Source organism: Pelobates fuscus, chromosome 3, assembly GCF_036172605.1.
Source record: "Pelobates fuscus isolate aPelFus1 chromosome 3, aPelFus1.pri, whole genome shotgun sequence".
Classification (NCBI taxonomy): domain Eukaryota; kingdom Metazoa; phylum Chordata; class Amphibia; order Anura; family Pelobatidae; genus Pelobates; species Pelobates fuscus.
In genome coordinates, this window is record NC_086319.1 from 282,195,218 (window position 1) to 282,218,646 (window position 23,429).

General features: G+C 38.0%; 1 protein-coding gene across 2 annotated transcripts in view; it reads right to left on the bottom strand.

Annotated features, from left to right (window-relative positions):
- The window catches only part of RASSF2 (Ras association domain family member 2), a 34,497-nt gene extending 12,320 nt beyond the window's left edge, over window positions 1–22,177 (bottom strand). The window contains exons 1-5 of one of the 2 annotated variants that reach the window (XM_063448632.1): window positions 22,027–22,177; window positions 14,702–14,792; window positions 9,866–9,941; window positions 7,813–7,964; window positions 2,192–2,259 (exon numbers count right to left, since the gene is read on the bottom strand). In XM_063448632.1, coding sequence (XP_063304702.1) covers window positions 2,192–2,259; window positions 7,813–7,964; window positions 9,866–9,941; window positions 14,702–14,760 — 355 coding nt within the window. In that variant the 5' untranslated portion in view covers window positions 14,761–14,792; window positions 22,027–22,177. Of the gene's footprint in view, window positions 1–2,191; window positions 2,260–7,812; window positions 7,965–9,865; window positions 9,942–14,701; window positions 14,793–18,029; window positions 18,308–22,026 lie in introns of those variants that run through there. The other variant, XM_063448631.1, reaches the window with a different exon arrangement.
- Window positions 22,178–23,429: the final 1,252 nt, after the last annotated feature.

Consider the following 23,429-nt stretch of genomic DNA (forward strand, 5'->3'; position numbering starts at 1 on the left):
CGTGCAGGATCTGGCTTGTGTGTGCACCTAGGGACCAAGTCAGAGGCTTCTTAATGAGAAGCCACTGATTAGGTATTTCCCTGTGAATTGACTGAAAGTCTCTTCCATTAAAAAGGGGATGCAGATTTTTTCACAAGAACTGCAGATTTTGTAAGCTCTCTTAGTCTATACTCCCAATGAATACATACATGAAAATATGCATGCATGTATTCATTGGGGGTATATCTACTAAACTGTGGGGGGTGGATGGAAGTGTGGTGCGGTCCTTTAAAGACTGACGGAGCAAAACAACTGATCCTGTATATCAGGCAAAACAACTGATCCTGTATATCAGGCACACCCAGTAAAGACTGGACCTTAGGTGCAAGTAGTGCAGGTATTCACCCCTCCAGACTCAAATTCTAGAGATACAATCTAGCATCCCACCATCTTTAATTCACCAGCTGCCATTGATTATACATGTACTGGTCTGGAAATTTCTAAATGATCCGCACAAGACACATGACATCAATGTCAACCAATCCATCTGCTGCAAATATCCTCACTGAGACAAACTAAAATCACAGGACACACCACTAGTGTCACATAAACTGCCTTTTGATATTGATTAGTGTGAATATGAAATAGATATTATGTATCTATTTTGTAACACAGGAAAAAGTGGTTTGGGTAGCACACAAGGCATGAACAATATGCAAAACAACTAGGAGTGCAAAGGATTCAGTGAAAACTGAATATCAGAGATTCGCCCTTATAGAGGAAGTTCTACAGCTGGTCTGATTCTCTGTGCAAAATGTAGGCAATAGCTGTTGTGGTTTAAAAAGGAAGTATGTTGGGTTTAGAAAAGTGTTAGAATGCACCCTGTTTATTTGCTAAATTCCGTAAGATAATTCAGTGAGTCAGATCTCCCATATCAGTTTGTCAGAGGAAATAAAAACACACTTTCTGTTTGTCAAAGTTGCACATATCTGCTAGCACAGGGACAGTGATAAGATTTGTAGGCCAAGGTCTAGTCTAGAGTTACTGAATTCATAATGTAGAACACTATGTATATTTACACACTTTGCACCTCTCTCAAGGAACCAGATGGGTGCCAATTCTTGGAATAACCGCTGGTCTCACTAAACGCATAGTTGTCCAAGTTATTGGACAATTTAAGTGGAAAATTCAGATAGGGGTCCTATTAACCCCTTAAGGACACATGACATGTGTGACATGTCATGATTCCCTTTTATTACAGAAGTTTGGTCCTTAAGGGGTTAAAGTAGTAATGTAGACACGGAATCAATTGAATTAATCAAGGATTCCTTTAGGTTCCTCTCTGCCAGCCTTACCTCCCTCACTTTCTCCGGTGAATAAAAGGTTATTTACTTACCTTAACTTTGCCTCCTCTGACATCCTGTATTGAGCGGGAGCTAGTGCGCGTGCGTGGTGAATGGCGCACGCATTAGACCTCCCCATAGGAAAGCATTGAATCAGTGGTTTCCTATGGGGAAAAATCTGACACTGGATGTATCCAGCGTCATTTACCGTACCGAAGGTGAATGAAATGAAGTGGTCTGGGTGCATATAGAGTCCCTTTAAGAACTATTGTCAAGGTTTTGACAGAGTTTTGTTTCAATTGTTGCAGTTGTCCAAGGTTCATTCCAATAATCAGCCAGAGAGAGAAACTGTAAAGATATAACCTAAAAATATAGCAGGATGGACAGGAGCAATAATATTGAGTGGGATGCAATAATAAGTAGTAATTAAAAATATAGAAATATAAAAATAACATATGTCTATAAATAGGGTGTAAAATCCACTACTGAGTCCAAAAAAAATGCTATTTAAATTTATATAACATAAAAAACTTGACAATAAAATACATTGGTACAGAATGTCAACAGAATATGAGGGCAAGTATTATTGCCATCTTGCTTGCTATATTTTTAGTTAGGTTATAACTTTATTTTATGGTATTGTGAACCCTTGGTCAGTCTGAGCAATATTTACCTGATAGTCCCCCAATTTACCCTACTTCACATGAACTTCATATTCTATAAAGTTTTACAGGTTTTTGTTTTCCCTGTTTGTTTGTTGTTGTTTTTTTTTATGTTTAGAAACTTTAAAGTGGTGCTCATAATTCCTAATGTTAAAAATTCAGTCAATATTAAGCATGCAAATTAAAAACCATCTGTCAGATACTCACCTGTATTGGGTGAATCCGAAACATCTGTTATCTGTATATCTGGGATTGTGTCTTGCTTAGCCACTTGTCTGAAAGATAAATTTAAACAATATATCAAATAAGGTGCATTAAATCTCATTCTAGAAAGAGCAAATGCTAACTTAAATCTAATAACTGCAATTTACCGTAGAAGGACAATGGTTGGTAGGTATTTGAAGCTTACATATGGGACTGGATTATGTTACCTTTATCCCCAGTTATTGAATAGCAATTATCTTATTGCGTTTCAGTAAATTGCTATTCTATTCCCAAGAAATAACTAATCTCTGGTAACAAAATCCACCATCTACATTGGCAAACCATTCTTACAGCAAACACAATGTATAGTTTCTGACATAAAAGCAAACGAAACATGATCATGTCATATAGATAGAGTACATTGAATAAGTTTCTGTTAGCTTAGAACTTGAAACCACTACTAAATCCAAGGCAGTTTCTCAAGAAGGATTTATTGTTTATTTAAATAATACTTCATCATGTTACTCTCACTCATCAGAGAATGGCATTTGTTCTGCCACATCTCTTGCTCTGGAATATAATAATCCATTTTGTAGGTCCTGTTACTCCTGTTGGCACTTTGGGGAACACTTGACAGAGTCCTGAATCAATAAGTTACAAACAAAAAAGCAATTTTTTATAATAATATGTTAAACTGATATATGTTAAAGGAACACTATAGTCACCTAAATTACTTTAGCTAAATAAAGCAGTTTTAGTGTATAGATCATTCCCCTGCAATTTCACTGCTCAATTCACTGTCATTTAGGAGTTAAATCACTTTGTTTCTGTTTATGCAGCCCTAGCCACACCTCCCCTGGCTATGATTGACAGAGCCTGCAAGAAAAAAAAAACTGGTTTCACTTTCAAACAGATGTAATTTACCTTAAATAATTGTATCTCAATCTCTAAATTGAACTTTAATCACATACAGGAGCATGGATGTATTTACCACAAGGCAAACAAGGCATTTGCCTAGGGCGGCACTTTCAGGGGGGGCGCCAAAAAAACACCACCCTAAGCTTCCAGACAAATGCCTTGTTTGCCTCAGTAAGTAGAAGTATAGATCAGGGTGTTTCAGTGGATGTGATCTATTTGGATTTTGCCAAGGCATTTGATACAGTTCCACACAAGAGATTAGTGTTTAAACTCAAGGAAATCGGTCTACATGAAAATGCTTGTTCTTAGGTAGAACATTGGCTTAAAAACAGAGTACAAAGAGTTGTCGTTAATGGTAAATTTTCAAGCTGGACAGAGGTGGCAAGTGGTGTCCCTCAGGGTCTGTTCTGGGACCCCTTCTATTTAACATGTTTATAAATGATCTTGAAGACAGCATTGAAAGTCATGTTTCAGTGTTTGCAGATGACACAAAACTTTGTAAAATAATACAATGTGAAAGATATTACTTTGCTGCAGAGGGATTTAGATAGACTGGAGGACTGGGCACTCAAATGGCAGATTAAATTTAATGTTGAAAAATGCAAAGTTATGCACTTCGGCGTAAAGAATACACAAGCAACGTATACCCTTAATGGAAGCGAATTAGGGATAACAACACATGAAAAGGACTTGGGAATTGTTATAGACAACAAACTATGCAACAATGTGCAATGTCAATCAGGAGTGGCCAATGCCAGTAGGGTATTGTCATGCATGAAAAAAGGCATTCATTCTCGGGACGAGAATATCATTTTGCCTCTTTATAAATCACTGGTAAGACCACATATTGAATATGCTGTGCAATTTTGGGCACCAGTTCTAAAGAAGGATATTATGGCACTAGAAAAAGTGCAGAGGTGGGCTACAAAATTAATAAAAGGAATGGAACATATCAGCTATGAAGAAAGGTTAACAAATTTAAACCTATTTAGTTTAGAAAAACATCGCCTGAGAGGGGATATGATAACATTATACAAATATATTCGGGGCCAATACAAACCATTGTGTGGAAATCTATTCACAAACCAGACTTTACATAGGACACAAGACCATGCGTTTAGACTGGAAGAAAGAAGATTTCATCTAAGGCAAAGGAAAGGTTTTTTTTCTGTAAGAACAATCAGGATGTGGAATTCTCTGCCTGAAGAAGTGTTTTATCAGAGTCCATACAGATGTTCAAACAGCTACTAGATGCATACTTGCAAAAACAGAATATTCAAGGATATAATCTTTCAATGTAGGGTAATAACTGCTTGATCCAAGGATAAATCTGACTGCCATTCTGGGGTCAAGAAGGATTTTTTTTCCTAGCTTGTTGCAAAATTGTGCTTCAAACTGTTTTTTTTTGCCTTCTTTTTGATTAACAGCAAAAAAACAAATGTGAGGAAGGCTGAACTTGATGGACGCAAGTCTCTTTTCAGCTATGTAACTATGTAACTATGTTCTGGGGTTGTCCACCTTACTGTGAGTAAGTGAGTGTAGCTGTCAGTGTGTGTCTGTGAGTGAGTGAAAGTGTGTGTCTTCCAGTGAGAATGGGTGTGCATGCGAGTGTGTGTCAGTGTGTGTATGTCATTTTATGTGTATCTGAGAGTGTGTGCCTGTCAGTGTGTCTGTCAGTGAAAGTGTGTGTTGGTTAAACAGTGTGCGCCAATGACTGTATGTATGTGCCAATGACTGTGTATCTGTCAGTGAGTGTATATCAGTGCATGTATCAATGAGGGCATGTATCTGTCAGTCAAAAAAGTGGCCTTGACATGAATTGGGGGGGCAAATTTAGATTTTGGGGGTGCCCAAATTTAGTCGTGCCTAGGGCAGCACAAATCCAAAATACACCACTGTACAGGAGGCTCTTGCAGGGTCTAGCAAGCTATTAACATAGCAGGGGATAAGAAAATCTTAATTAAACAGAACTTGCAATAAAGAAAGTCTAAATATGGCTCTCTTTACAGGAAGTGTTTATGGAAGGCTGTGCAAGTCACATGCAGGGAGGTGTGACTAGGGTTCATAAACAAAGGGATTTAACTCCTAAATGGCAGAGGATTGAGCAGTGAGGCTGCAGGGGCATGTTCTATACAGCAAAACTGCTTCATTAAGCTAAAGTTGTTCAGGTGACTATAGTATCCCTTTAAGTTCAAGGAACAAAAAATTAACAACCGTGCTGGTTAATGCTGTCAATACATGTGATGGGAGTCTGAGCATGCTGGGTAATGCTGTCAATACGTGTGATGGGAGCCTGAGCATGCTGGGTAATGCTGTCAATACGTGTGATGGGATCGGTAATTGTCAGGTTTTTTCATCATTCTTTTTTTACTTTCAGGATTATTCGCTAAAGTAAGAAATTAAAGTGAATTTTACATTTATGGCCAGTGAAGCAGAAATGGAAGCATAGCTGTCTTAGAAACATGTCAGCTACTTCGGTTTTAAATTAGAAATTCTCTTTGAATTCTAACTTTAGTGAATAACCCTGTTTGTTGTTTTTTTAACATTATCAGGGTTATTCACAAATGTGGGAATTACCAGGAATATAAAGTGAAATCATAGTGAATTTCATATTTTATGCCTAAATAGCCAAATTAGAAAAATGTGTTATGTTTGGCCTCACAGGATTTTTCACTAAAGTGAGAATTCAAAGTAAATTTCAAATTCAAATTTCAAAAGTACAAAGAGGGAAACCAACAACATGGAGCTCCTAGAAAAGAGGGACATTAGGATAAAAAAGAACGACAGAATAATAAATAGGGACTGTTCCTCCTAAATAGGGTCACTTGGAGCTATTGCTACCGGTGTGCAATAGCCTTCCAGCAGTTAGTGAACTCGGCATGAAGCTTTTGCCTCTAGTAGCTGGGAGTTGTATTAAAAATAAAGAAGGCGGGCCAGTATTTGAACAGCTCTGCTTTAAAACAAACAGTATTGCAACAGTTAACAGGAACTGGTGCCCAGATGACTTTCACATGTCTTTAATCTGACTATTCCTCTTGTTGGCTTAGAAGAGGCGTCTGGAATCCAAAAGTCACGGGAAATTGCCAGAAATATAAAAGCTTTGCAGGCTTTGAGAATCCAGCCGCCGACCCAATTCCTGCCTGCTAGAAAGTACTCAGTAACCCTTAGTAAGCAATAATATTAATGATAACATCAACTTTCAAACATGACCAAAATTTACCATGCTTTGTAAATTAGTGATGGACAACCTTCGTACACTAGATGTTTTTTGGACTACATTTCCCATGATGCTCAGCTATTAATAAGGACATGAGATGTAGTTCCGAGACAACTGGAGTACCAAGAAAGGAAATAGTGTTATTGCTGCTGAATAACTGCCACAAAATATATTTTTAAATGCATTCTCTTTACTTTATTGCAAAATACACCATTATTTTGATTGATTTATCACTAGTGACCGGTGAGGATGTGCCACCATTTGGAGAAAGGCCTGTTGTACAACTTAATACTTTAAAACAACCAAGAAATTGGTGACAAAAATAATTTAATTCTAAATTCAGTAACCATTAACACCTTAAAGGGAAACTCCAGTGCCAGGAAAACAATCCGTTTTCCTGGCACTGCAGGTCCCCTCTCCCTCCCACCCCCCAATCCCCGGTTGCTGAAGGGGTGAAAACCCCTTCAGTCACTTACCAGAGGCAGCGACGATGTCCTACGTCGCTGCTTCTTCCTCTGCTGCTGCTCCTCCCTGTGATTGCGTCGGCCGGTGGGCGAGACTGATCCTGCCCACCGGCCGGGGAGACCTAATGCGCATTAGCGCTCCCCACAGGAAAGCATTGAAAATGCTTTTCAGTGCTTTCCTATGGGGAAATGAGCGACGCTGGAGGTCCTCACACAGCGTGAGGACGTCCAGCGACGCTCTAGCACAGGTTTTCTGTGCTATAGAGCAGGAAGTGCCCTCTAGTGGCTGTCTATTAGACAGCCACTAGAGGTGGAGTAACCCTGCAATGTAATTATTGCAGTTTATAAAAAACTGCAATAATTACACTTGCAGGGTTAAGAGTAGTGGGAGTTGGCACCCAGACCACTCCAATGGGCAGAAGTGGTCTGGGTGCCTGGAGTGTCCCTTTAAATTCAACCCTTACCTTAACCTAGGGTCTTCATTATAAATGGCATTGCTTTAATGCCATCTTTTTCATGTTTCATGTTCTTATGAGCACAGCAACATTTTCTCAGTTACAATTTGAGCCATATATCAGATTAATATCTACCAGTAGGGCTGGTAAGGTTTGGTAAAGAATGAGAAAGGGATGAATGATTGCCTGTGTTATTACAGTGTTCTTACTGCAGTTATTACTGTGTTAAAGTCACTTACTCCAATATGGCTGCAGTAGCACTAACAGTTTAACATTTTTGTAAATTGACTCCAGCATTACCACTATGGCTACATTTAGTTGTATAAAATATATGCGCTGGAGAGCAAGCCTCCAAGTATGAACCAACTGTCCACGCTCCAGTTCCATCATTATAGTAAAACCTAAAGGTAAGGCTTGAGTGGCTTGCAGCACAATGGATGGGGGCAGCTGTATCAGCCTCAGTCTAAACACACTACTGACTGCAGGTCTTGTGGCAACAGGATGTAGCATTGCATCTTGGAAGTTTGACATTAAATATTACCGCAACAGAACTACAATTCTGATACCAACCGCTGGGAGAGCAAATTGCAGCCCGAGTGCCATGATGTGGAAGAGGGAGGTGGACGAATCCTCTCATTGTCATCCTGCATCTGAAGACGAATGGGGCGCCCTAGACCCCAGAATATATTGAGAAGACCCTCAACAATCAACTCGCCTTCTTCCTACAAAATAAAAGACCAACATTAAACTCACATTTACGACTGCATTAAAGTATGGGTTTATTTCATATGTGTGGGAGCATGGAAAGGGTAATTGATGGATCTCTAGACCTCTAACAGACATGACAGGGACAAACCTTGTATAAGGCAGTACCTGAATGTGTGAGAGAGGCTGAGGAGCCTCACTAATCATATATATTAAGCCCCACTTACACATAAACTTGCCTACATCTATATGTGTGGCCTAGGCTGCAAACCTTATCGACAGATGTGGAAGCTGTGAAGAAAAGAGACTTTTCATTCAAGACTTTTTTTGCTTTATTAGTTCGGTAGATGAAACTATAGCCGAACGCCACATGGAAGAGAAAAAGTGGCCATCTTGTTTGCACGAAAGGAGGCAGCGGGACTTTGTCGTCGATTGTCTGGAACTAAAATTGGACACTCGACTTCCCGAATACCGGTAAAAACATACGAACGCGTGCTTCCTTTTCACAAACAGCTAGAGCGCCGTACGGTAGTTTAGTTCTCAGGAACAAGGGGAACAATCGCTCTTATGAGCCAGGGGGCTCCGTTCGTGCTTCCATTCATTTATTTGACTTTATCGAAATAGACCGACCACACAACCTAAACTCATGGAACTGTTTTGGGCAGGAGCCTTGTGTGCGGTCGGTAAAATGGGACTTCCATACAATTCGAAAACCCCTGAATTGATCTGGGTGTTTTTTTAAATATGTTGGTCACCCAGATCAGGGCTATCATGGGCTATATCATTTATGGGGATACCATGTGTTTTAGGGTACTTTCCAAGTTTTGGGGAAAATATTTTTTTTTTTCTGCCTGGAGAGAGGAGGGGATTGTATGTTTGCAGTGGGAGTGTTTCACTTTGTCAATGTAATATTATTGGTTGTAACCTTTGTGTCCTGGTGCCCCACAAGTTCCATGTGGGAGGTCCTCTTACATGGGGACTTGCATAAAAGCCAGTGTTGCATCAATAAACTATTATTCCTGTTGTACCCTTCATGAAGTCTAGGCTCATGTTTGGGTAACTATCTACTGGCTGGGGAAGAAACTACTTGGAAGCTGCATTCGTCTGGAACTTTTCGTATCTACACCCAAACTGTAGCTATAATCACTAATGGTCAGCAGTTCGGGAGGAATAGGCCAACAAGGTACTTTAAATACCAGCGTTCGTAACAGAAGCCCTATGCAAATTTACCTCATATAGCTGCATTCCATTCATACACATTATGATTTGTTTCCTCAATAACCACCTTTCTCTGTCATATATTATGTATTCTATTGATACCACGCCATCCCCAGCTAGGTCCTTCACTATAAACTTCTCACATCATCCAACTATCCTATTTACTCAGTCCAGTGTCTCACTTCTGCGAAGAAGAAAAAAAGGCAAGTCTAGTGTGGTTGCAACTGCAGAAGGCCAATATAGGGCATTTCTCCCCCTAGTGCTTCCACAAACCTATGTGTAATATCAGTCCTGGTTGGCTGACTATCAGAGCTGCTTGTTAGTCCAGCATGCACTCTCACTAGCCTCGCATGTCCCCTTTTCAGCTAAACTATTTATTGAATTACTAGTGACACACATTGCTTCATTGACATCCCCATTTGGTTCTTCTCATACCCCCGTCCTGATATTACAATACTCAGTGTTGGACCGTACTCATAATGAAAACTCAAGTAAGGATAACTGAGATTCTGTAGCAGTGGGAAAATACTATAGAAGGAAATAAGATTAAAATTAAAGTCAGAGCTTTTTTTGCGAGGGAATGAGAAGATCAGATGAGAGTATTGATTCTTATTTACCACCAAATGATTTCTAATTTTCCTGGACAGCAAATCAACATTAACATCCAATATACAAGACAAGGAAGACACTCCTCTATTACCTCTCTGTGTCTCAGTTGTAGGTTCTGTCCTTCATAATATAAATTATAGTTCTTTAAATGAGACAGCAACTCATTCCTGCAAGAAACAAAATTGGACAGTTTATATTCACGGATCATTAGGATGTACTTTTCCATGTTCAGAACTCTGACATCTCCACACAAAGTCAGCCACGCATAATATAGAGCAACCTGCCACGTTAACAAACCCACTCAAGCAAAAGAAAGAGATAGCAAAAGAGATAGCAGTACAAACAAACAGGATGTGTATAAAAAATACTCTAAAAAATAATGCATTGCTAACTCTCAGTAAATGGTTTGAGAAATAAAGTGCATGACTTAAATGAGCATGAAATATACTGAAAATCTCTATTTATATAAAATGTTCTTATAAAAAAAATACAATCTATACCTTGTGTGATTGCAGATGGCCCTTGGTGAAATTAAACACTAGTGCCAATCACTGATATTAAATAATTTCTGTTTAGTGAAAATAGTAATGATTCAATCGGTATTAAAAAAAATATCCATAAATTCTTTGGAAAAAACACCATTGATTGAAACATTAAAACCACTTGTAACTTGTGTTAATCTTTATAATTGTATTTGTATCTTTAACTTGGAAACAATGATGTAGAAAATGACACACAATCAAATGAGGAGGAGGAACGGAAACATTTCACCTCTTCTCTGTACGCTTTCTCTATTGCAGGTGCAAAGGGCAGAGCTTATAACAATGATTGACAGGGATGGTGATGCTCAGTTGCTAGAAAAGGGGTGTGAATTATCTTAATTAAAAATATAGGGATAAGCAAAGCTTGCATTAAAATTCTTTGAAAGTGAAAACTTCCTCTTAAGCTAATTATCTACAAAATGCTGTAAGAAAAAAACCAAAGCAGATTCCCTTTAGTACCTATGTTCAAATGAAAGACATTATGAATGTATTCTTTATTTAACATCACCCCTCTACACTGGTCAGCCACAACATTAAAACCACTGACAGGTGAAGTGAATAACATTGATTATATATATGGTCATAATGACACCTGTCATAGGGTGGGATATATTTGACAGCACGTGAACAGTCAGTTCTTGAATTTCATGTGTTGGAAGCAGGAAAAATGGGCAAGTGAAAAGAGTTACTGCCAAATAGTTATGGCTAGATGACTGGGTCAGAGCATCTCCAAAATGATAAGTCTTATAAGGTGTTCCTGGTATGCTGTGGTTAAAACATACCACAAGTGGTGCAGGGAAAGACAACCAGTGATCCGGAACCAGAATCATGGGCGCTCAAGGCTCATTGATGCACATGGGGAGCAAAGGTTAGCCCGTCCACTGCCATCACAAAGAAAAGCTACTGTAGCTCACATTGCTGAGAAACTTAATGCTGACCATGAAAGAAAGGTGTCAGAACACACAGTGCATCGCAGTTTTCTGCGTATGAGGCTGCGTAGATCATCCAAAGTGCCAATGATAACCCTTGTTCACCGCCAAAAGCACTTTCAATGGGGACGTGAGCATCAGAACTGGACCATAGAACAATGGTTGCCTGGTCTGATGAATCACAATTTCTATTAGATCAGGTGGATGGCTAGATGCATGTGAGTCATTTACCTGGTAAAGAGATGGCAGCAGGATGCACTATGGGAATAAGGCATGCTGGGAGAGGCAGGATTATGCTTTGGAAAATATTCTGCTGGAAAACCTTGGGTCTTAGCATTCATGTGGATGTTACTTTGACACTTACGTAGAGATTGTTAGACCACATACATGGCAATGGTGATTCCGGATGACAGTGTTGTAGGCAATCACTCGCCTATCACGCTCAGGCAGCCTGCACATGCTGGGATCACTGATGTCCCAGCATGTGCTGGTAATGACAGAAGTGTGATTACTGACAGTAATCCTACTCCTAAATCTTTGTCAGCAAGCCCAGTATATTACAGTAGATTTTTCACTGTCTCACCTCCATGCCTTCAGCTGATCTCCGCATGTAGAGACTCACAGAAAGCGGTGACGTGAGGTCACTAAATGGCTCTTCGTTGGCTGAAGGCTAGAGTTTCCAGATACATGTGGTGACTGGGACAGCTGAGTAAGTTATCAGTGATAACAGTAAATTACAAGGCTTATACCAATTATCAGTAAAATGCTGAAAACCAGCTCCAATAATCGGCAAAACCAATAATCGGTCTATCCCTAGTTACGAGTATGAATAGCTAAAGAGATGATTTATGGAGCAAGTAGAAAAACTGAGACCAGTTGTCAGCAAACATTAATTGAAGGTCATCCTACCATCTGTTGGTACAGGGCAGGTGACGCAGGTAGCAATTACCTATTACTATAACAGAAATACAATGGGAGGAGGGTAACCTGTTCACAAAATGTCTAAAATGCACATGAAAGAAAATGCCGTTGAAGGATTTTTTTTTTTTCAATATAATGTAAAATTAGTGCACACGTAAAATCAAGAGTAATGAGTATTTGGTAATAGATCAGGTACCAGCACCACCGAAGGCAGAGTGTGCAAAACCTTGTGAACCTTGGAATGTTAACTGTATGCAAGTAGACGATGGAGTGGACTGTGAATCCTGTGAATTTGCTGTTTTGATGCTTAAAGGCTCCCTTTATGTCACCTAAAAACCTTCCGAGCCAGTCCTGTCTCTTGGCAGGATAATTATATAAAGAGTATTTAACAGTTAATCTTGAATACAAATATATGAAAGGGCCCCTTTAAAATTATGACTGCATATTGTTTGTTGACTGGCTTGGTTGCAGTTTTACACAGCTGCAGCTCATTCATTCATTCAAGGTTATTTCCTTCTGCTACAATAAACAATATTCGCAAGAACAATGATTTATGAGAAGACTTGTGTCTTTGTTCTCATACTCATGAAATGGCATGTATCGGGCCTTTGGGAATAGATTAGTATGGGAGAGAGTTGGGCGTGTTAAAATCACAGCAAGAATTTCACATTGTAAATAACTCCTTTATTTGGGTGGAATACAGGTTTAAGTAAGTCATGTATTACAGAAAATGTTCTTCCATACAGTCTATTGATTTTAATAGGTTTTTTGTTTGTTTTTTCTTGGTATTGCTTAATTTTTAAATGTGCTGATTTAAAAAAAAGATTTAGACACCGTCTGCAAATTCGTCAACAGGGTTAATGTGAACATGGTTGTAACAGAGTAAAAATTGGTATTGTTCACAGTTTATACTGATTACTGATGTAACGTCAGCTGAATGTCTCTCAAATAGCTGGAATTAACATTATCACTGAAACAATTTCAATCCAATGAATTGATTTTACCACGTATCCACCAATGTTTATTGCTACCTGCCCTGTTTTTGTACTGTAACTATAATATTTTTTTAATCATATAAGATAAATGAAGGCTGACCAAAACCATTTAAAATGCATCAATGTTTGGTTTAATTTTTAACAGTAACTATTTTAAAGAAAACATGTTTTGGCTGTTTTATACTTTAATTCTGTTAAAGTCCTCCTTTCACTAATATGACTGTATGTTGGGTAGCTACAATGGCCAAGGCCTTATGTTGCTGCAATTTGTGCAAACAGCAGAATGTATTCCTATAAATCTGTTGTACCCTGTACATTTTGAGTATGAATGTTTTAATTTTCATGTATTTTGCAGTATGAAATCTAGTCCGTAAAAACTCACTTACCCTATTTTATACTCTAGTTATGATTACCAGCCTGTAGAAGAATGCATTTCTCTGCCAGAAGCCACTAGTTACAGATCAATATAAATTCACTGAAAATGTAAGCTCCCTGCCTGCCCCCGATTCCAAATAGTACAGGATGTTTCCCTAGGTCATATCATTCCTACAATCAGGGAGGGGTAAGCAGTGAGTGAACGCTGTCATTTCACTGTCAGCATTACATTAACATTTCAGAGCTTAATAAAGGTTGCTATATCATATTTAAGTACCTTTATTTTAGAAATATATGATTTAACTGTATATACTTTATGTAGGCATTATGCTCAAATCCATACATTATTTTTACATTCTGTTGCGGTTTGCAGTAAGCAAAAACTGCAAGTAATGCCTTCAGAATTCTTAACAATAACTATAAGCAAGGTTTTTGACCATTTTTATGTATATAGTATATTCACTTCTACTGTGAGAAAAAACAATGCATTTTTGCATTAATGCTAACATTTCAGACCATGTGTGAACTATTGCAAGACAAAGGACACTGTATACTGTCTACAGCTTTTCATATCCCAAATATTTGTTTTATAAAAATTTAACAAATAAGTGTAAAATAAAAGTTGTGTAAATTTACATATTTTTAAGTTTTAAGTTTGCCTGCAAAGCAAGCTATGCACAATATCTGTGTTATGATATCTGTGTAGGTATCCCTCGCTTCAAATAAATGTTTTGCTACTACTTTTTAAATCACTGCCTGGCAGTGAAGGGGTGATCTGTAAGAAAGACCATGCTTTTACAAGCTGTTCCGTTGTACAATAAACACTCTGATTTGGGCATCATAATCATATATAATATACTATTCATTAACACAGGCTGGAGGTTGTTAAATAATGGTGTGATACATTGGTGTCCTATGGAATTCTAAAGTAGTTGGGCCACATCTGACCCTTGCTAATACAGACTTCTTTTTATCAAGGTATTTCTGAGTTTTTAAAGATTGGAATAAAAAGAGTATTTAAATTGGAAATAAAAAAGAAAATGAATATTATAATGTGTAGGGGTTGTCATATTTGCTGTATTTTATTATGTGGTTGACGTCCTACATCCTACATCCCTACAAGGTTATTGTAGGGAGCAGGAAGACACAAATAGGAAAAACTCACTTGGAAATATACTTGTCCTTTCCGCAAGGGACTAATGAGGTCTCCGGTGAATTCTCCATGTGCTCATCCCTATGTCTGTTGGAGGGCTAACCTGAAAAAAGAAACAATATCAGGTCAGAGGCCTCCTTATATTACTCATTCTCATGTACACCTAAAGCGGTTTATTCATTAACCTGAAAAGTGTAGAGCATTGACCAGGTAACTGCAATTTTTAGGTCTAAACAGCTGTAAAAATATTTTTTCCAATTACAACTATTTGACGTAAAATTAGCAATTCTCTTCAATTTTAAGCTCGATGAATGGTTTAGTGTATTGTACACAGATTAACAGAAACCAATTCATCATGCATAGTGATATTGATGCTTGATACTCATGGAGTCTGTCCACTCATAAATGGAGGCCTACATGGTAGTCTAAATGTTTAACATCTAGGAGAATATATATAATATAGAAAACAATTCTCACTACTCAATACAGAGAGGAAAGCCAAGCCACCCAGCTAGACAGAAACAAACAACAAACAACAAACTCTTTCAAAATCAGAAATCTAAACTAAATTAAAAGTCCCATGTCATATTCTGGAAAATCTGAAGTTTCAGGCTCTAGATCAAGATCCCCAAGCTGTTTAACCAAAGGAGTCTGAGAGATTGCTGATAATTTCTGGTTATAGCCAGTTTTTTTTTTTTTTAATAATTTGATTAATTAACTTCACGTATTGCCATTATTAGCACATCCATTCATCCATTAGAATTTAAGTCACAGAAATCAATATTCCATACACAATGAATGAGAATTCACAGTGTGCTACAGAATTTCCGTTTGTTAGTCTTCCACCTCTGCTTGGGAGGGGAGGCACCAAAGTATAAATTGTATTTAAAGAATAGTTTCTGTAGTTTCCTGTTTGTCGACACGCTGCACTAGATCTGGCCTGTCAATGAGACGTGCGGCACGAGAGTCACTTCCTTCCAGGAGTCACTTCCTCTCTCGTCTGCTGATGGGGAAGCTTTTGACAATTCAAGTGGGGGTGGCATCTTTTAAATGCTGATGGATAGAAGTCTACATGTATAAGAAATACTTTCATATAATGCCAATAAACCTTCAATAAATACTACATAAAGGAAAGTAACTTAAAAATATCCACATTATAATTTTCAGTTTTCATCCATTCATATAAAACTGAATCTATGGTGGATAAGTACCCAATACAGGCAGGCAGGTGTGTGACCCATTGAATAAAGTAAGAAAAAATTACAATTTGTTAAATGTTACCTTTTGAGTTCTAAATGAATGTGTAACACATGACGTATCCACTAAACTCTGAATTGTAGCAAATTGGAATCTAAATGCAAAGTTTAGGCTAATCACATTTGTAAGCTGGGATACTTTTAGTGGACTGGGTTGCAATGAGCCTGTAAGGTATACAAAAAAAAAGACAACTTGTGATAACAATGGTCACAAATGTTGGTTACACACTGATGTGATGTCAGGAAAGAATGACATCCATCCTAAATATATGACATCCATCCTAAATATATGGTTACTTCTGATTTCACCGTGGAGTGCTGACACTGGCAACAAAAAAATCAGTAAAACAATAAAAAGAGAGAAAACCCACCTTTCCACTGTAAAACCTATACAATTTTATAGAAATAAAGAATTTGCCTCTGAAAGTAATCCAACCTCGTTAGATTGCTGTGCTTACATGGATAGGGTGTCCAAGGGTCGAGAGTTTATATTGCTTCTATGGAGATTTCAGACTAATAATATATAATTATAATAATATCCTCAGATCCAAGGAGGGAATTTGACATTAAGGGTTCCAGTTTTGTATTGTTGTTGTGCCAACATCAATGATCAAAAATATATAGAGAGATGTTATGCTGTATAGAATGTTGTCTAATTTGGGGGGAGGGCGGCAATAAAATAGACAGGGTAAAAGATGCAGGCCAAAAGAAGAAGTAATGTAATACAATACAGAGTATGCTATTTCTAGGACATTACAAGGATCCACTTAGGACTGCATTCAACTTGCAGGATCCTACTTACACAAAACAGTTTGCAGCACATGCCAATCATTGCACCAATGCATTGCACCTGCTGGACCAATGGACCAGCTTCTAACCTAAAAACACAATGACATTTCCATGATGGTGCATGTGTCTACACATCAGTATTTCATGGCAGCTGTGGTTGGAACTTTTGTTTTAGCAATAATAAGTCTCAATTTATCTTTGTTACAGGATCTTATAGTGTCTCCAATTTGTAACGGTGGGTCAATCAGCATGGAAGTTACTAGGTGCATTCCACTGGTGAATATGCCATTGTTACAGTCTGCACCACTCTTCAAATTATGACACTGACAAATCTCTTGCAAACTTTTTGTACAAATACTCATTGCTTTGCTTTGTGTGGTCAACATGTAAGCACACGACAATACATACATATAAATCCATACATTTATAGGTACACATATACACTGAGAAGTCAACTGTTCCATTTAATTTCCCCATAATCTAAATATTGGTTTAGTGTCCAAATGAAAACATGTCTAAACTAGTTATTGTTGGACGTGCATAAGACACGGGTCCTTTACTCTTCCTCTGTAAGTACATACATTGCACCTACCACCTTTTCCGCAAAAAAAAAATATTTCTTAGTTTGGACTAAAAAAAATGTAATTTATGATCGGACTTCTTGCTGTATCCTTTTACTTTCTTTTAAAAATACTTTAAGTGTTTGGAAGTTGTTTGAGCATTGTTATTCCTATTATTTTATTACTCCTTGACCTTATCCCTAAGATGCAAGACTTACTCTATCCTGCATTATAATATAATATATCTTTAATTCAATAAACTCCTTCTGGATATGTAAACTCCAGAATAGAGAGTCTGAATTCAGGAGGGGTTCCTTCAAGTGATACCACTTGTGCGTACATGCGAGCCTCATCTGCAATTGGTATGCAGAACATATTTAGTTATGAATTTGAAAATCAAATAGCAGTTCTTCTGCCAGTAAAACCTCTTAGAAGTTAAACTGACATTTTTTTGTGCCAAAATATACGATAGTGCATGCCAGGAAATTGTATTTAACTCTGTGGTTACCAAAGAGGCCAGAATATACATTGCAAAAAAGGTTAAATTGTCCAACCTTTAACCTGCGCAGGAAACGCCTGCTGTGATAGTTGTGTCTTTATTTAGACATCTTGCCCATTTTCAGAGATACTGGATGCATAGGAAAAAGACAAAAATAACAAACAACGAGAAACAACGATGCAGCCAAAAAAGGAAGTCTCATGATTTGGTGTATGCACAATGCATAATATACTCACCCTGTCCCCCTGCCTTATCGGTTTGGTGAAGGGTCTCTGTGTGTGTCAGTGAATCCTTTTAGGGTGCTCGCCTCCCCCAGTGTACATTCAATAGAATCCCCCCCCTTTTCTCATCAATAAAAGGGAAGTCTGTGAATGCATGAGCTTTGGCTGTGCTCACACTGTGATAGATGGCTCAATATCCTTTCCTCCTGTCCAATAGTAGCTGATAGTAGTGTCTGGGCCTGCACTGGATTGGTTAACAGAGATCCACTTGGGTGTACACCCTTTCAGACAATGCTGGCTCAGGGAGGGGTGTGTTGCTCTTAGCATCTGTCTGAAAGATCAGCCTTAGAATACTGGTGCATGGCAGGAGGAGATGGGAGGGGGGAGGAAAGCCTTTTGTCACACTACAAGGGACGTGGGAAAGTTGCTAAGTGATCCACACAACATCCTCGATATGCTGTATGCCCAAGAAAGAAGGAATTTTATTCCCTTTATAAATTAACCAGAAGGGTTAGAAGAGATGACTTGGATGGATGGACGGATGGATGGATAAAAATAGAACCAGAGCAACAAACCACATATTTTCACATAACGTATAATAACTACCAAAAAATAAATAAATGAAAAACAATATCAATACAACAGCTGCACCCAGACTGGATTGGTTGTTGCTGTATAAAACCGGTAATTTATCAAAAAATATATTTTTGGCACAAAGTAGAGCAATCACGTTTTAGAAATTCACCCCAGAAAAGAGCTTTATACATAATGACCAAATGTATATGAAAAAGATTACAAGAAATACATTTAAAGTGTTAGAATTGCATTATAAGATCTTAATAGTTTGTGATTTTTAGACAATTACTAATTAACAAAATGTTATTTATTTCTATTTAGAAAGAATATGCTGAGATCTATCAAATGCAAACCTAATAAGAGACCACTTCATCTAATTGGTGCTGGTAATATATTAGAAGGGTTTTTTTTGTGCTATGGATGTAAACTATTAATTGCTACATTGTTGCTCAATATTCTGTGGGTTGTTGAGAAAGGAGTTGTTCTAGCACAATTCTAAAATTGCATCTGTAGCACTTTGCACTACAGAAACTTAGAAACAGGTGGGGAGCAAATGTGAAGAACAAAGTATCTCACTGAGCATTGTAGTGTGACAGGTCCCATGTGTTTTTAGTTATGCCACTGCTTTATTGAATAACAAGACTGAAGTGTGCTTTGCCCCAAACGTTGACCATATTGAACGCAAACGAAATGTAAAAATGAAAAAGTACCAGAAATAATACAATTCATCCCACTGTCCAGATCATTCATGGACTTCTATAAATTTATGAAAATAAAAAAAACGTGCATTGCACATTGTCTCTGCAGGTTGAATCAATGTTTAATACAATCATTGACTTTGTGCAGTGTAGTCTATCTTTATAATATTTTTTTATATATAATTTACATACTAATTTGAAATGCTTGCTTTTTTTCATCCAATCTTATTTACTTAATCACACAACGGCAGACCTCTGTAGAAACCAGTTTATGGCAACACTTAATTGCACAACTCCATTATATATATATATACAGACAATTATGGGTCAGGGTTCTAAAAATGGACAAATCACCATAGAAACAAATGGAATGTTTGTGCTGAGTGTTCTACATTTAGAACTTGGTGGAAATACCCCATATCATGATACATAGGGGAGCTCAGTGCTTACAGCAAACTGTATGACGCTATGGTTATAGGTTTAATCAAAGTGTATTCAAGAACCAGATGTCATAGTGTCATGACCACTTTTGTTGTTGTAACGGACCGTTTTAGCATGAAAGGGGAAAAATCCGTTTAGGCGATAATCCCCTTTTCTGGATACAGGCACAGCTACTGCAGAACACCACACTCCCGATCTGGATACGAAATAACACTCCGAACTGGAACAGCTGAACAAGAAAAGCATACAATCGGCTTACACTCTTGGCAGTCAGCTTACAATCCAATCCCCCCCAAGAACGAGACAACACTTCATTTTGAGGGTTAAGCAGGAACTCAAGACTGGGACACCCAGTCTGGCTTTTATTACCAACAAGTACATACAGGACACTCCCAGGGGGAGGATGAAATTAACCAATCACATGGATGTACCTCCCACACATTTCCTCCCCTTAGATTAACACTTAACACAATTATACTGTACACCTTTTTCCCCAATTCCTGGATGTACCCCAAATACATATGCTACACCTCCAAAACAGGTATCCCCTGATAGCCCTTATTCAGGGGGACAACATATGCAAGAATCAGCCCATTCGGATAAATGGTTCGGGAGTTATGGGACTTTAAAGTATTGACCGACCGCATGGGTAAAGTATCCGAAAACAGTTCCATGCATTTTGGCCCTGCGGTCGGTCACAAACAGGTGAATGAAACATACGAATTACTTGGGTTATAGAGACTAAGGGGGATTCGCATGAATCCCCTAGTTCGTATGTTTCTTTCTACCGAACGGCGGGTCATTCGGTAGTTTCCATACGAATTTCTGGAAGTATGGAGGTCTCAGCGGTGTTTGCCTAGTCAAGTGTCCGATTTTAGTTCCAGACACTCGACGGCAAAACACCGCTGTTCGGTAGTTAAAGATGGCCGCCGCCACGTGGTTGTTTCCTGAATGGCGGCCACCCAGAGGACCCAGAACACATTACATGATTGCCAATTACCCGTTTGCAACATTGTTGCAAACGGTAATTGGAGGCACACTTAATCCTGGGTGGTCTGGTTGTTCGGTAGTTTCCTCAATACAATGAATGGAGTGATTCTACCGAACAATCAGATGAAGGCTGCATATATATATATAACCCAGGTTAACTGCATACATAAATACATATACAATATACAGGCAGTACAATAGGATATGCTTCACAGTCTTAAAGGGACAGTAGTCCCAAATTGTCCATTGCTGATTTTAAAGGGCCAGTAGCAGCAATATAAATTATACATGCCCAAATATAGTCTTTAAAGTGCAATATGTCCAGGGGCCATAGTCGCAGGGCAGGAGGCTAGCAGCCAGGCTTCTCCAGCCCACAGTGGCGAAGTTGGTTTCGCCACAGTTGTCATCAAAGATGTGGGCCAAATGGAAAGTTAAAAGAGGAAATACAGAAGTTCTTTCATGGTCTATGAAAATTACACACTAGAGACCTGCAGCTGTGCACTCAGGTGAATGCATGACGGCTGTCTGAGTAGGGCTAGCAGTAGGCTTTATTCCAAAGTATTTTTCAGAATAGGAAAAAATATAGAAATCTTGTGAAAGGTTGGATAACCAGGATAAAGGAACACTCCAATTGTAAAATGTTTATTTCTATTCATTTTTTTTTCAATTTAGGATATATACCTTTAATGATAACTTGCATGCATTTAACTTTGTATTTTTTTCATTGTAATTATATCTAGAAAACAAGTGGCAAAAACTGCAGATATCTTGTCTAAAGCGTTTGCAAGCCCTCCACTTCTAACACTGCCTAGACTGTTTATAGCTCTCCAATCACAAACTTCCCAACGCAGTTTAATGAGAAGGGTTTGCAAAACAGGTGCTCTGAATCTGAACAATTGTCTCTTGAGATAAGCTCCACTGAGCTTAACAAACCAGGAAGTTACAGGACCAGCTATCTGATGGATAGCCTGGGGGTGTAACCAGGTTAATTTATAAAAGTGTTAATCCCTATTGAAATCTGCGTTTTTTGAGAAATAAAAAAAAAGAAGACATGTAAGGATTAGCGAAGCATAGGAAGATCTTTTAGGCAGGGTTATTCACCAAAGTGAGAATTCATAGACATTTCAAAATTAATTTCAAAGTTAATTCACACCTGGTGTATCATTATGTGACAGGAGCCATTTTGTGAGAGGATACGCTATTGCAGCATCAATAAAGACAGACCACCACATGGATAGAACATCATGGACAAACAGCACCACATCTTAAGGTGAGCAGACATATTTGCCTCTCCTCTAATTACATACCTTTCTTCTCCATAGTTGCTTTGTATGGAATGCTCTTGTTGACAGTCCCACCAAAACAGGTCTCCTTTGTTACGTCTTCATACCCTCATAGCCCTGCTACTGCTAAATAGGGCACAGCTGAACTGCTAAGTAGGGCACAGTGATTGTTGGAACAATAAGTTCTAGGATGAGTAAAAGTAGGGTCCTTAATCTTGCAGAAAAAAAGGAAATATTTCAATGTTCGTGGAGTATGAGTGAATTTACAAAACTATTGCAACATGTGTTATTGCACTAATGTGGTCAGAACTAGAGAGTATTAAGAGATGAGAGGAATTCAAGTAGGGTGGAAGCCTGTTACGATTCTGTAGTGTTTAAGGAAGTTGACTGTACTGTGGTTATCCAGAGAGAACCGAAAGATTGAAAAAGAACCAGTAGAAAGCTCACAATGATTGTTTCGCAAAGAAGGTTATTCATACACTAAAAATTCCTCTTATCCTTTTTTTTTATCTTTACAACATAAAAAGAATGTCTAACGAATGCGTGCTGTAATGGTAATGTTATATTTAATCCCTCCAATTTCAGGAGTGGGTAAATAACATGCTTCAAAGGCCCAGGGAATGAGGATACTTCACTATATCAATCTGTTGCTTACTTCCCTGGAGTTGATGGTCCAGATTCTTTCAAAGGAATGCAGATTCCCCAAAATTGACGTTTCATTACATATTTAAAAGGAAATAAATCTCTATACATGCCTCCTGGAAAACAAACTGCAATATAAATAAATACAAATATACAATAAATGAATTCCATTGAGTAGAGAAGAGAATCTGTTGTATTTTTAAAATCTTTACTTTTAATGCACTGCAGCTTCATATGGAATGTTTTAATATTTAATGTTTCCTGTACAGCTCGTTCTGCCGTGATACTCTCCATGGCTTGGTCATTCATTATTCTGACCCTGAAAATATTCCACTAATATCTTAACTGGCAAAGACCTGGTAAATAGCATGAAGATGTCAATTTACTCAAAAATCCCCTCTTGCTGGTAACGTGAGTTGAGGGAGCAAACATTGGGTTTAAGATTTTCTAATTAAGCCTTGAAATGTGAGAGCCTTTTGGATCAACAGCAAAAAACAAATGTGAGGAAGGCTGAACTCAATGGACACGTCTCTTTTCTTCTTTTTTTTTATATTTAATACATTTTTATTGGTTTATATATTTTACATAGTAATACTAAAGCTTTGATACAGCGAGATTACATTGAGATTACAATTTCAATATTTCGAAATTTAAAACAGTACTAAGATTTCACATAACAACAGGTACAAGACATAAATCGTCACAAGTTTTGTGTCGTAAGAGTACTTTAGAAAGGGGGTAACTGAACAAGAAAAAATCCTGTAATATTAGAGTAAATAATGTGT